The sequence below is a fragment of the Cygnus olor genome, chromosome 15 (genome assembly GCF_009769625.2).
Source record: "Cygnus olor isolate bCygOlo1 chromosome 15, bCygOlo1.pri.v2, whole genome shotgun sequence".
NCBI classification, from domain to species: domain Eukaryota; kingdom Metazoa; phylum Chordata; class Aves; order Anseriformes; family Anatidae; genus Cygnus; species Cygnus olor.
In genome coordinates this window covers 249,413-262,366 of record NC_049183.1, presented here as the reverse complement: position 1 = coordinate 262,366, position 12,954 = coordinate 249,413, and the positions used below count along the sequence as shown (strand labels likewise).

Sequence of the window (12,954 nt, the reverse complement as noted above, 5' to 3'; positions counted from 1 at the left end):
CTTGAGCTGCTGGTTTAGAAAGAGGGCAATACAGAACAGTAGAGTATGTTGGGAGGGAAAGTCTATGCTTAATCAAAATCAAGATGAATGATACTTTTTATGTTGCTGAATGTGCACAGCAGATACACTTAAGCTGTAGTAACAGGAGAGAGAATAAGATGTATGACCAATTTTTACTTCTACAATCGTGGACAAAGACCAGGAGTCCCTTGTGCCTAGACCTAAGAAGTACCATGCACATGGAGTGTACAGTAATTGCATGCAGACCTAGTGTTGTGTCCCCTGTAGCTTCTCCTGAGGATGTAACATAATTTGGCAGCTGTCAAGTACTCTTTTTTTGCTCATGTTATATAAAGTTATTATTTTACCAGTTTTTTAAAAATTTCTTTTCTTGAGCAAAATATGTTCCTATAGGTTAACTCAGTTACAAGGGCTCAACTGAAAAATGCCTGTTTTGTTACTCATTTATCAAATTTGGATTCCAGTTTCTCTTTTAAAAATATGACAATTATATCTGCTTATTTACATTATATAAGTTATGACAGTATTTCTGTATTCCTGTTTTAAGTCCTATGTATGTTTCACCATTGTTTTAGCTTCTTGTGCTATGATAGAATGTAATAAATTAGATGAAATCAGAGAGTGTACTCTTCAGTCTGTACCTTAATGTAAAGGTCACAATTCAAGCTTTTTAAACAGTTAACTGCAATCTTCCAGTCCTATTCTCAGTATAACTTCTAGAGGAAAAGGAACCATCTTTTTACAGGCTGATAAGCTAGCTACCGAGGTGACATAACTTTTATGTTGGGAGAGGGAAAACTTTAACTAAAGAAAAAGTGATATGCACAGGCATCTTTGGTAGTGAGACTTAGGCACTCTTGGATGCTTCCCTTCAGACAGGTGCATATTGAGGTTTCTGCCTTCAGGGATGATTCAAGGAATACTTTTCAAGACCACAGAAACACTACACATGGTCATCTATAAAGATATCCTTTAGTCACTTAGTTACATCTTAATCATTTAAATAGTTTGAAAAATCTGGCCATAGTTCAGCTGGATAGCTAGCAAAGGGGTTAGTGTTAGTTTTCAATCAGCCTGAGTAACTGTTCTCTTAAATACAAGACAGTCATGAGAAAATGAGGTGCGGGGGGAAATCTGTCACTGCATTAGTATTAATATTCTATTGTAGCTAGGTAGGTCTGTGAAAGAGGAGATTAATAGCTTTTTAATAGGAAGTGGTTTCTATCCTAGGAACCTATTCTTCTTAAAAAAAAAAAAAAAAAAGCTGTGCTTGGTTCAGAACTTCTGAAAATCATAAAACTTAGTACAAATGATACTCTCTGACATAATAAATACGGGGGGTAAACATACACAGCTGCATTTAACTTGTGTGACATTTGTTTACAAAGTACTTTTTCTCCTCAGAAAGTGCAGAAGGGTTTCCAAGTTATGATACCTCTTCTGAACAGCTTCATGAAGCAGGATATGATGCTTACATTACTGGACTGTGCTTCATCTCCATGGCTAATTTCCTAGGTATCTACATAGTCTTTTTCAAACCTTTTCCTTAGTGGTATCTGTAGCTGCTCATTACACGCTGATTTTCTTCTTTTTTATCAGGTTCGTTCCTCAGTCCTCCAAAAAATCACGTGTCTGCTAGATCAAAACTCATAGAACCTTTTTTTAACAAGTAAGTAGTTGCTGTATTAAAAAAAGAATGCTAAAACATGGAAATATAACACTAGTCTTAGAATATATAACTCTGGCATCCAAATTAATGGCTAACTTCATTTTTCTTTACGCTTCAGTTTTTTGATTGGCTTTCTTCTTCACACTAGTAATGCTGCAAAGAGGCCAGAATTCATACAGTAAATACCTTTTCTTTGGAAGAGAATGGTTTACTTTCTGCTAGCCTGTAAAAGCAAACTTAAAAGAGAATTATACCTAGGTTGCTTTAATGGTTTTGTCCGTGCCATTGTTGAGAATATGATTATAATTTAGAAAATTATTTTTAGAGTAATCTTTGGGATTAGTGGAGGAGAAACTGGTCAAGTGTTCTTTGTTGTAGGACACTCTCTGGGACTGCTGATTTGTTAACACTAAGTATGCTTAAACAATGTGGAAAGCTAAAATATCCGAAATAACACAAAGCTATTGTATTATCAGGTAATGGATTTTTTAAAGGCATAGTAAGCACATATGATTAGTAATTTTATTAGATGATGCTTTGTTAGGTATTTTTGAATTAGATGTTCATGCAAGTACTTGCATGAATTACATGCGAGACTTGAGAAATCTTTAGAAGTCTTTATGGACGGTTTTGATACAATAACCACTTGATCTGAATGTAAAGGTGGTGATAAAATTGGTCAGCATAATTTCATTTTAAGATAAGACTTGTCACAGGGCTGTTTTCTGTAACACCAACACAGACAAGCGCACACGTGCCAACTAGTAGATGCCATTTGCAGAAGTTATTTTTTCAGTCATTAACCAATATGCTTTTTCAGTTCTTCCTAGAGATGGATATCTGTAGCAAGTAAAAACTGAGACTTCTAAAATTGTCACAACTATAGGTTAAGTTTAAGCTTTTCAAGTGAATTAAATTGGCTGCTTTAAATGTGGCATTCCTCCAACAGTGGCATTTCAAGGTTTTTAGAGGAAGCCTGCCATGGACTGTAAAATTGGTCTGTTTTGGCTTCAGAGTTAACACCGCCTAACTAACAAAAGGGAAAGTTCCCAAAGAATTACAGGGAGAAGAACAGCTTTATTTTTTTTTTTCTTAAGTAAAAGCTGAAAACTACTGTTTACAAGGGAAAAAAAGGATATTCATCCATTCTGTCATTATTCAGAGCTTATAGCTTCTTGTTTCTGAAAGGCTATTTATAATTTTTGAATCAAGGAAACTGGAAGACTTGCCATACCTTACTTTCACATGAACTTTGATTTTGCTGTATTCTGACTAACATCTGTCACCTTACCTCAGAGCTTGGAGGTGAGACTACATCACTTTTTCCTTACAATGAGTAGGCCAAGGCTTGCATTTTTAAAGCTTTTTTTTTGTTTTACTATAATGCAAACTAACAAACCAGAATAAGGTGACTTTTTTCTTTTTTTAAGATAAAAGTACGCACCAGAAGCCAGATCTGTTGGATATCTAAATGACCAAGTCATCAGCTCTGTGCAGTATGTCCTTGCAGACCAGATGTCTATTTACAGCACTTAGTCTGTTTAGCATCTTTAAGTAGCATCCAGGGCTTATGCAATTTACAGAGTTATTAAAAAGTCCCCAGTAAGTATGTTGCTTATGGGGCTTTTTTGCAGGTGTGCTTGGGGCTGCCAGCTAGCTTTCTGCTACTCCTACTTTTCTCTAGTTTGTCATCTAGCAACTTTCCCTAGCTGAGCATCTTCTCTTCTTCTTGGGGAGAAAAAAAACCTATCTTCCTCCTTCCTCCAGAAGTTCTACCTGATCCTGTGGGCAGCAGTCAGAACAAGGAAACCTTTTTCTTTGTGCTGTAGTCATGTTCTTCAAGCAAAATACAAACTGCAACATGCAAACAGTAAGCTAAATGAATGAAAGTTTATCTGTCACAAAAGTTTTTCCTGAAAGAAGCTGAACAGAGTAGTTCTTCTCTTATTTAGAAGCAGTGTTCTCGGTTTGAACTATCAAGATAAAGCTTTGAAAAACGTTCTTTAAAGCAGACCACTTCTTTATGATTCTTTAGGTTGCTTATAAAGTCTTAATTTCAACATATCTGAATTCTGCAAGTTAATATTTAAATAGTTCAGAGATGAAATTTTTAAATGATTGGTGTGACTGATAGGATTTTGGAAATGTTTTCTGTTCAGATAGACTTTTCACTAATGTGAACGGTGGGAGTAAATTGAAAACTGAAAAGTTGAGCTTTGATTTTTTTTACAAACTTCCCTTAACAAAGGGAAGGTAATACCTTTTTTTTGGTTGTTAGTTTGACCTCTTTAATTATGTCACTACAGTAATAGAACTTCTTGGCTCGCTGTTCAAGAGCGGTGTCCAGCAGTATATAGGTTAATTTTCATACAGGTTCATGATGAACATAGGTAAAAGCTTTAGTTTCAGCTTCTTGTAACAGCAGACCTAATTAAAACCAAACTTTGCTTTAGGGTTGTTTTGCTCTTTGTAGATATAATGGAGTAAGCTATATGGTAAACAACTTAGAAGCCAAGAATTCCAGAAAGACATGCATTTCTGTAATCTTTATGCTTCATTTTATATACGCAGTCTTTGAAAGTCACCTGCTGTGAGTAATCCCTCTAATCTTGATGAACTTAAGGGTTGAAATGATGAGACTTTGTATTTTAATATCTAAGCTATTATGTGTATAGTTCAGGTGTTTCATCATGTGTGGTGGTTCTGTCCTGTTGGGCAGCTAAATTTCCACCACAACTGTTCTCTTGTTCATCACCCTCCTCAAAAGAAGAGGGGGGAGAAGAAAGTATGATTGAAAGCAAAAGGCTCATGGGTTGAGATAATGTAATTAAAGTGAAAATAAAAAGGGGAGGGGGGGGAACAAAGGCCATGGGGAAGCAAAGAGAAAGGAAAAACAATTATTCTCTACTTCCCGTCAACGAGCGATGGGAAATGAGAGCTATAATTCAGATCTCTCTAGGTTATTTGGATGTATTCTTTTCCTTTTGATGTAGCTGGAGGTGGAAACAAATGAAAACACCATGTTTTACTGAGCTGGATAGCATGATAATCTAGAGAGGTAGAAGTTGTCTTAGAAATATATTTTTCATACGAAGGGATATCAGAAACCAAAATTTGAAGTATGTGCAAATAGCTTGGCTTTGTGCTGTGTTTGCGGGAGTCAGATTCTCCAGTGTGTATTGCAAATCACTTAATTTATCTCTGCTTTTATATGAAATTAATTTTCTTCGCAGAAGAATTGCGAAAGAATGTCAATGCGCTCTTCTGCAGCCTGACCAATAGCTTTTCAAACACACTGTACAAGTAAACAGTTGCTGTCATGCTTTCAGCCATGTGAGGCAGTGCTAGCAGGACCGGTAAACCCATCTGGGTTTAAAAAAAAAAAGCCTTTTCTTTCTTCAGCTGCATTGGTTTCTCTACCGAGTTCATCACACAGCTGTGAAAACTTTCATCCTAGCTCAGTGCAGAGGAAAGATGTTGACTACTTGAGACTACTTACGCGTTGCTGTGAAATGTCCTGATCGTAGCCTTGCTCTCCTTCTTTTACTTGACTTGCCACTGAAGCAGTCAGCTTTCAAGTAGCTGACTTAAAACACATCAGAGTTCCTAAGATGTTGTTGTACATTGAGAAATAGACCTCTGACCATGCGATCTGGTTGTAGCCTCTAAACAGATTAGGAATTAGCTTTTTTCTTAACTTAATATATATTTAATTAATTACAGCTTAATGTAATGAAAACCAATGCCATAGCTACAACTTCAAGAACCTAGCTAACTTAATATAGAGTTTGTGTTGTCATACAGAACAACCTTATTACTTTAATTTTTTTGCAGATGAGGAATCTTGCAGCTATAAACACGGATACATGATTAGAGATTATGCTGCAGCTCTGTGCATATAATCCATATGATATAAATTAGTGCTACAAGATGTCGTTGCTGCTGTAACATACTGGAAATGCACTTAAAATCAGTGTTTACGCCACTTCTTCAGGGAGTGTGTGTGTGTGTGTGTGTGTTTGTATGTGTGTAAATGCTGTTTAGAGAAGTTCTTTGACTAAATAGATAAACGTAGGACCAGTGCCTCAGAGAATGAAAAACTGGTCTTAATCTCTGGTATATGCATTTTTGGCATAAATCTGTTCTTGCTGTTGGGTCTTGTATTGCTTTCCTAAACATCATAAAACCTGGGCGAGGGTAGCTTACCCAGAATTTTTGCTAGAAGTTTTTGTTGAATTTTAGTAAAATTCACCCAGTTGTCAAGTTGTCCCACACTGCCTCTTTGTGTTCCCCCTCCCTTTAATTTCTTGTAAGGTGTACCTTTACCGCTCAGAGATAACCGTGATGTGAGCAAAGCCTCCAGTCCATTTTTTGTCTGGGTGGGTGGCTTTTTGTTTGTTTGGGAGCAATAGCACTGTGTGTCCTGCCAGTATTACTCTGGATCTCTGGGAGTTGTCAAGGAGATGTCAGAGTAATGACATTTTTTTGGTTCCTTATGGAATCTGTTCCGAAGCTAGCCTGCTTCGCAAGATGTCATTCCTGTCCCATTTAGACGAGTGACTGTAATGAAGCCAAAGTTGTACAAGTATGGCTAAGGCTAAACCTAAGAAGAAACTCTGACTCCTTTGTAAACTGTCTCAGTCACTCAGTGGCATGTTTGCATTGCTGAAATTTCTGAAGTTAATTGATTTGAATGTTTCTAATGTATATTGATTTTAAAAACTGCTTTGGGGTTCCTCAGTGCTCAGGGGCACAATACACATTATGTCATATTTGCCCTGAGGCTTAGAAAGAGAAATTAGATAGGACAGTGTGCGCTGTAACTGCTGCCAGCACTCTGAAGCCCCTCTGGCTCACATCTACACCAATCACAAAATCTGTTTTCCCCCAGTATTTTTTTCCTAAGTATTTATAGTAAAGACAAGTTACAAACTGCGTTCCTGGAGACTTCAGTGATACGAGTAACTGAAAGAACATTATGTTCAAAATCATAAACACTAATGGTGAATATAGTAAGATACAAAGACTCTAGGGAATTACAGATCAGTCTACATGCTTAAAATGTTATTATTGTCTATTTATATGAGGTTTTTATTTACTTTAATACTGTAATCAATCTGGTAAACATTTTTAAAGCTTTTCGAAGCCATGATAGAAAACATTTATTTTAGCTCCCCAGTGAACATAATGCACTGCAAATATTTTGTAACAGTACTGTAGCATCTATGCCTATGACAGGATTTAAGACTACTTTTAATTCTTGTTTTGGAGGAAAATATTGTATGAACTGAATATGAGCTTATACGGAAAACATTTCATAAGTGTCATTTGAAACTATTTAATTACACGTTAAAGGGCAAAAAGAGTGACCTGGTTGATCTCCACTAAAGAGTCATGGTGGCTTTTGCAGTTTTAGGGTTTTGAGATCAATTCTGTCTAAAGCATGATGCAATGCTCAGAACACAGGAAAGAATATGTGTGTTTGTAATGAGAGCTTTCACCCTGTATGCCATGAACCTGGAATTTACTGCACAGAGCTACTTCTCTCCTCATTTATTCATTTCCCCATTATTTTAATAGTTTTCAGCAGTAACAGTCAGTGGGCTTGAGGCTTTTTAGACTTTTTGAATAAGTAAAATTACTGGCAAGATGTCAAATAATTTCTTGAATCTGGATTGTTAAATAGTGGATTAGACTTATTTGGAGGGTCTCTTTGTCTTATTATAGTTTAAGCTATGTTTAGGATGTTAAAGCCCACTTCTAGCAACCTTGAAGAAGCAACGTTGAAATAAACGATAGAAAGGACAGCTTATTAAAAGGTCTTTAGGCATAAATTTGCTAATGGTGCTTCTCTGTTTTGCTTCAGGCTATTTCTTATGAGAGTAATGGACATTCCATATCTGAATTTGGAAGGACCAGACTGTAAGTAGCTTATTTCATTGTGAACTTTGGATGAGTGTTACCACTGATGCCTTGACTTAAAAAACAAACAACAAAAAAAAAGTGAAGCCCTGCAGGCCAATCAAGTCCTTTACTAGATGAAGGCTTAACTTATTACTTCTGTAATATGTCTTAGAGATGCATGAATGTCTTCAATAGTGCTTCCAGATGAGTAGCGTTTCTATGTGAAGACATTTGCCACATCATGCATTGGAAAGCTTAGAATGAAGGATGACCCTTTGTTAAATACTAGCTTAATAGTATAAAAAAAAAAAAAGGCAATTCTCAAAAGATAGAAGTAAATGCTGGAGAGGAAAATGCCTGCTGTAAAGGCATGTATGTAACTTTCAAATGCAGTAGGTGATCAGATCACTGATCAGTGGCTCTGCAGATCTATTGGAATGGTTATTTAATTATGCTACATGCTTCTTTCCTCAATTGTTCAATACTGAGTGGAAGGATAGTGTAGTGTACTTTGGGTTATTGAGAGAAGGCCAAAGCTACTAAGCTGTGAAGATGCTACTTCCACTTGCTAGTCAAATTGCAGCATCGCTTTGATGCTTTGCCAAGAAGAGTTGCCAAAAAAAGAGTCTGTCTCTGAAAGTCTCTCTCTTTTATCTGAAAGCCAGCCCTAACAGACTGATGCAGATGCTTCAGCAAAGTCTGAACCAGGGATACTTTCTAAGCTTCAAAAAGGAAAGTATATGTAAGGTGGCACTTTGACTACTTTAGAAAGTTGATTTCCACTCTGAGAGTTCAACACTACTGTAGGTTGGGGAAGCTAGCTGGTCATTTGTTGCTTGTAGGTTGTGTATTTGTGGAGAAGTAAAGCCACACAAAGAATAAGGCTACAATTCTGAGGTAGGTATACTTAGACAGTTTTTTTGTTTGTTTGTTTAAAAAGGTGCAGCAAACTAGGTGACTGTTACAAATGTTGTTGTGTTTGTCAGTTTGTTTATTCTGTAGTATTATAGCCAGTTTGTGCATTTTTTTCCAGAAAGATTGAAGTTCAGTAACACATACTAGGTCAAATGGTACTGAATATGTGAAAGTGACTTTCACGATCTTATTTTGTTACTGTGCTTTAAAAACTTTAATCTTTTTAAGGAAGTTTCCACCAAATAAAGTAGAATGTGATTCAAATATTTCTCACCTGGGTAGGTAGAAGGGATGGAGTTTTAAACAAAGGATTCAAAGTGAGTTTAAGAGTAAGATAATACTGAAGGCTTATGAGGAGTTTTTTCTCATTAAAAAAAAATGCATGTTGTGCCCTTTTTTGTTTTTTGAAGTGGTAGATTTAATCAACAAGACTTCACTTGTGCTCATGAAGTGATTATTTTCTTTAGCCGCTTCTGCTTCCATCCAATCGGATGGTCAGGTGCTCATGAAAACCTGTAATTTGTTGACAGGGAATTGCTAGCAAACTCATACTAGCCTGGCTCATTTTCAGTGAAATGGGTTAAAGCACTTAGAAGCAACTCGCAAGTTGTATAAATTATATTTCAATTGCCATGATCAGACAGGTGACCACTTCATGTTTGTCTAAGCTGCATGGATTCCACTAACCAACTAATTAGACATGTTGCAACTTACCGCAGGGTCATGTTCTGGTCTTCCATATTTTGGCAGCCCAAAAACTGGGCTCTTTACCGATGTGGAGCAAAACCAAGTAGTCTACTCAACACAAAAGTTATGAAACCTATTTTCCACTGACTTCATTAAGCATTCAGTATTTTAGTCATGAGATGCTGAGTTAGGACTGTATTTTTTCCTGTTGGTGTGTTCATAGTGGAGCTTCTGTGAAGATTTCTTTTAGTATTTTAACATTGTCATTGAGTTATTCTGCAATTACTTCCATAGAAAATAGATGCATTTGGAAATCTGTACCGTTGCCATGTCTTGTTTGGTTTAGGAACTTTTGTTTTACAGGCCTCCAAGTAGCTGCTGTGTTCTATTGAGTTTACACAAGGGGTTCAAAAATTATTTGGGAATTAAAAATTACATGGGCATTTTGGTAGTGAGTGGGAAGGCTTAAAACTAAAGCCTATTAAAATCTGTGCCATCTATTCAGGAAACACTAACTATTGAAAGCTACGGTTCTCAATTTCATGCAAAAGTGAAAGCCTTGGTTGGTGGAATAGAGCTACACCCAGAAACATGCATCTGTTTTGCTATAATGCACGTACCAGGCTGAGCACACTTCGTTTATAACCACCAGCCAAAATTGAACTTTAGTAATTACTAATGCTTTGCTGTGATGTGAGCAGTCCACAAGTCTTTTGTTCAGTGAACAGTGCAAAGTTGCATCTTAACCAAATGTGGCAATAAAACCGAGCAGGTTTGTCCTTGCCTAATTGGGTTAAGTACACGTGAAACCTGAATATAGCAATAACAAGTGGTTGGTGGAGTGATTTTTGGACATGTGCACTATGAGTAAGGTCCACTGTGAAAAACTATCCTATTTTAATGCTGAGAGCAAAAGAGATCAGAAACTGGAGAAGTCCATATCAAAAAACAATTCAGGAGAGAAATTCACTGTGATGAGTCACTCGCATATCTGTATACCCAAAGAAGAGAGACTCTCTTCCTGAGAGTTTTTCATTTTGGTTAAGTAAAACTCTTATCATATAATGCTGTGTGTAGTTGTGCCTTGAATTGCCTTTAAGAAATTGGAGCAGTAAATTATGAAGTAAAACTGCTGCACCTTAATGGTTCAGCCTCTGTCTAACATCAGATGTAAAATGACAAGGTGAGACCTAGCAAAGTGGCATGTAGAAAAACAAATCTCTGCAGGTAGCTGTGAAGGGGCTCACTTGATGACTGGTAAATAGTTTCATATGAATATGGAAAATATATCAATTTCTTTACACCATAAAATATAGATTCCACTTGCTTCCTGCACAGTAGGAATTCTCAGGCTCTAAAAGCTTGAGTGTCTAGCAAAAAGAACTTCAGTTGCAGATATATTGTGGAATTTTCCTATGTACAAGTGGTCTTTACTGGACAAGGTCAAGGGTCTGTCTTGTTCAGTGTCCTCTCTCTGATGACTGAAACCAGAGGTGTAGAGGAAGTGTGTAAAAGTAGGTTAGACATACAGTGATAATTCGTGCTGTGCTCTGGTCTTGTCCAGCAGCTTGTGACTTGGGTTCTCTCTCTCGCAGAACTCCAAGTAACTGCCAGTGTACACCAAAGATTTATTTAGTGCTTCTTTGTTAGAGGTTGGCCTCTCCTGGTGTAGTTTTTATTTAAAAAAAAGTCTGTCAGTGTGTATATTCTAGCTTGTACCTAATGTTATGTGAAAACTACATTGAACATTGTTTCACAGTAAGTTTTTTTATTGACAGAAAAATGGTATCATTGAATTATTGCTAACGATTTGCTTAAACTAGAGTTAGAGCACAAAGAGGATGGGTTTTGTTTTTTTTATTTATTTTTCTGTCCTAGAACTTGGCACAAAAGATGTGAATTTTGTGGGCAGTTCCTGCTGCATGTAATGCTGCTTCAATTTCTTGTACTAAATCCTGCTAGCTTATTTGTATATCTACTTCATGCGTGATTGCAAACGTTTTCACTAGTGCCTGATGTAGTTTCGTAGGTCTTGGCCTGTTTTCTTTAAATTTTTTTTATTATTTATTTTTAAAGTTATGGGACCGTATTAGGTAACTTTTCTTTTAGGATTTTCTGAAGATACCGGTGGTAATTCTTATTCTAATAAGTAACTTCTTGTTTTGCAGTGCAGCCTAAACGAGATCATGTTCTTCATGTTACTTTTCCCAAAGAGTGGAAGACGAGTGACCTTTACCAGCTTTTTAGTGCCTTTGGTGAGTAATGTGGTCTATCCTTCCTTACATCTTTTTTTTCCTCTTTTGTTAGCAAGTGCCTCTGGGTTTATTTTTAATTTGTGGATGCAGATTTATTCCTAGTATAGGCAATGATGAGTGATCTGTAGTGATTTTGAATAGTGTCCTGTGGACTTGTTTTGTAGTGATGTGTTGAAAATGTCTGCCTTGCTGACCTGCTCTTTAGAAATCTTTGTTACCTGGTGCCTGTTCAATATTGTGGACCTTTGACCCTTTTTTTCATAGCCTCTCCTGGGAGGAGGTAAGAGTTTTTATTATGTAGGTGACTGAAGGGAATGGAAATTGATGTGAAAGGTAGATCAAGATCTGAGGAATAAGGTTCATCCCACAGGATGCTTAAAGCAAAACTGCAACTTATGTGACTTTAGGCAAGCAAGCTTTAAAATTTGATTTCAAGATTGTGAACACCATTCAAGCTGGAGGAAACAACAATAACAACAAAAGCTATCAATAACTGGGTAGTCCTATTACTCCTCTACTAAGTAATAGTGTATATAATTTAAGGACATGGAGGTCCTTCGTAACTGGCATTGATCTCCTGATATGTAAATCTTGCAACAGAAAGCAATGGTTGTGCCTTGTGCTGTTAAAACAGAACAGGAGTGGTCTTTCATAGGGCTGTAGCTTTACGTTGGTTGTTGTTTCCAAGACTCTTATTGTAGACTAGTTTCTAATTGCTTACAAATAAGTAAGGTAATGCTTCAAAAGACATCTTCTGGTCTTGCAAGTAGAAAAGTGACTAATTGGTTCTGTCTGTATTATGAAATGGACCTTTCCCCTTTTGGAGAAAAGCAAGTGAAGAGATGTCTGTAGCTAGTACTTGATCAGTATATACTGTAGGTGTTTCGAAATATTTGATTTTCCATGTTTAATGACTTAAGTCAGAATTTGCAGTTTGGCAAAAAGATACAGGGCAAGCCTGAACTTAACCTCCACTGACAAAATTACTATGCTAACCATAAGGATATTTAATTACAAGTAGAGGGATAGAAATCCTTCAGAATACTCTGTTGTTACTCTTGGGCTTGCTGTGGATTGCCACTCTGGTTTACATAGTAATAGCATTTGTCTCTTCTTCACCTATAATTATGATTCAGTAATCTATGCAGGGTCTCTGAATATATAAAAATTGACTTGATTCTTTCTGACTTGATCTGCACTGTAGTATGATGCCATTATAATGCAGAATAGAACTTAATATTCCCACTTGGTAAGTCTAGAATATAGAAAGGTGCTGAGATTCTTCAAGAGGTGGACTTACAGGATTAAGAACCTGTACAGTTTGGTATTATTTCTATAGACTTTTGAAGGCTCAGCCATGTAACTTTTCTTATTTTAACAATTCCTTCTTTTCAGTATTGCTATGAAACGCGAGTACGTATCACTACCACCAGGTGTCAGGCTTACACATCTGAAATATTAATCAATTTTGAAATTGTTATTTCTCTTGTTTTTACGGATTCC

The 12,954-nt window shown here is 36.6% G+C and overlaps 1 protein-coding gene across 4 annotated transcripts in view; it reads left to right on the top strand.

The window, feature by feature from the left end:
* Positions 1 to 12,954, top strand: part of PARN (poly(A)-specific ribonuclease) — a 62,541-nt gene that overhangs the window by 17,697 nt on the left and 31,890 nt on the right. For all 4 annotated transcript variants that reach the window (XM_040574181.1, XM_040574180.1, XM_040574182.1 and 1 more), the window contains 4 exons: positions 1,426 to 1,536; positions 1,621 to 1,690; positions 7,557 to 7,612; positions 11,365 to 11,451. In XM_040574181.1, coding sequence (XP_040430115.1) covers positions 1,426 to 1,536; positions 1,621 to 1,690; positions 7,557 to 7,612; positions 11,365 to 11,451 — 324 coding nt within the window. The remainder of the gene's footprint in view (positions 1 to 1,425; positions 1,537 to 1,620; positions 1,691 to 7,556; positions 7,613 to 11,364; positions 11,452 to 12,954) is intronic.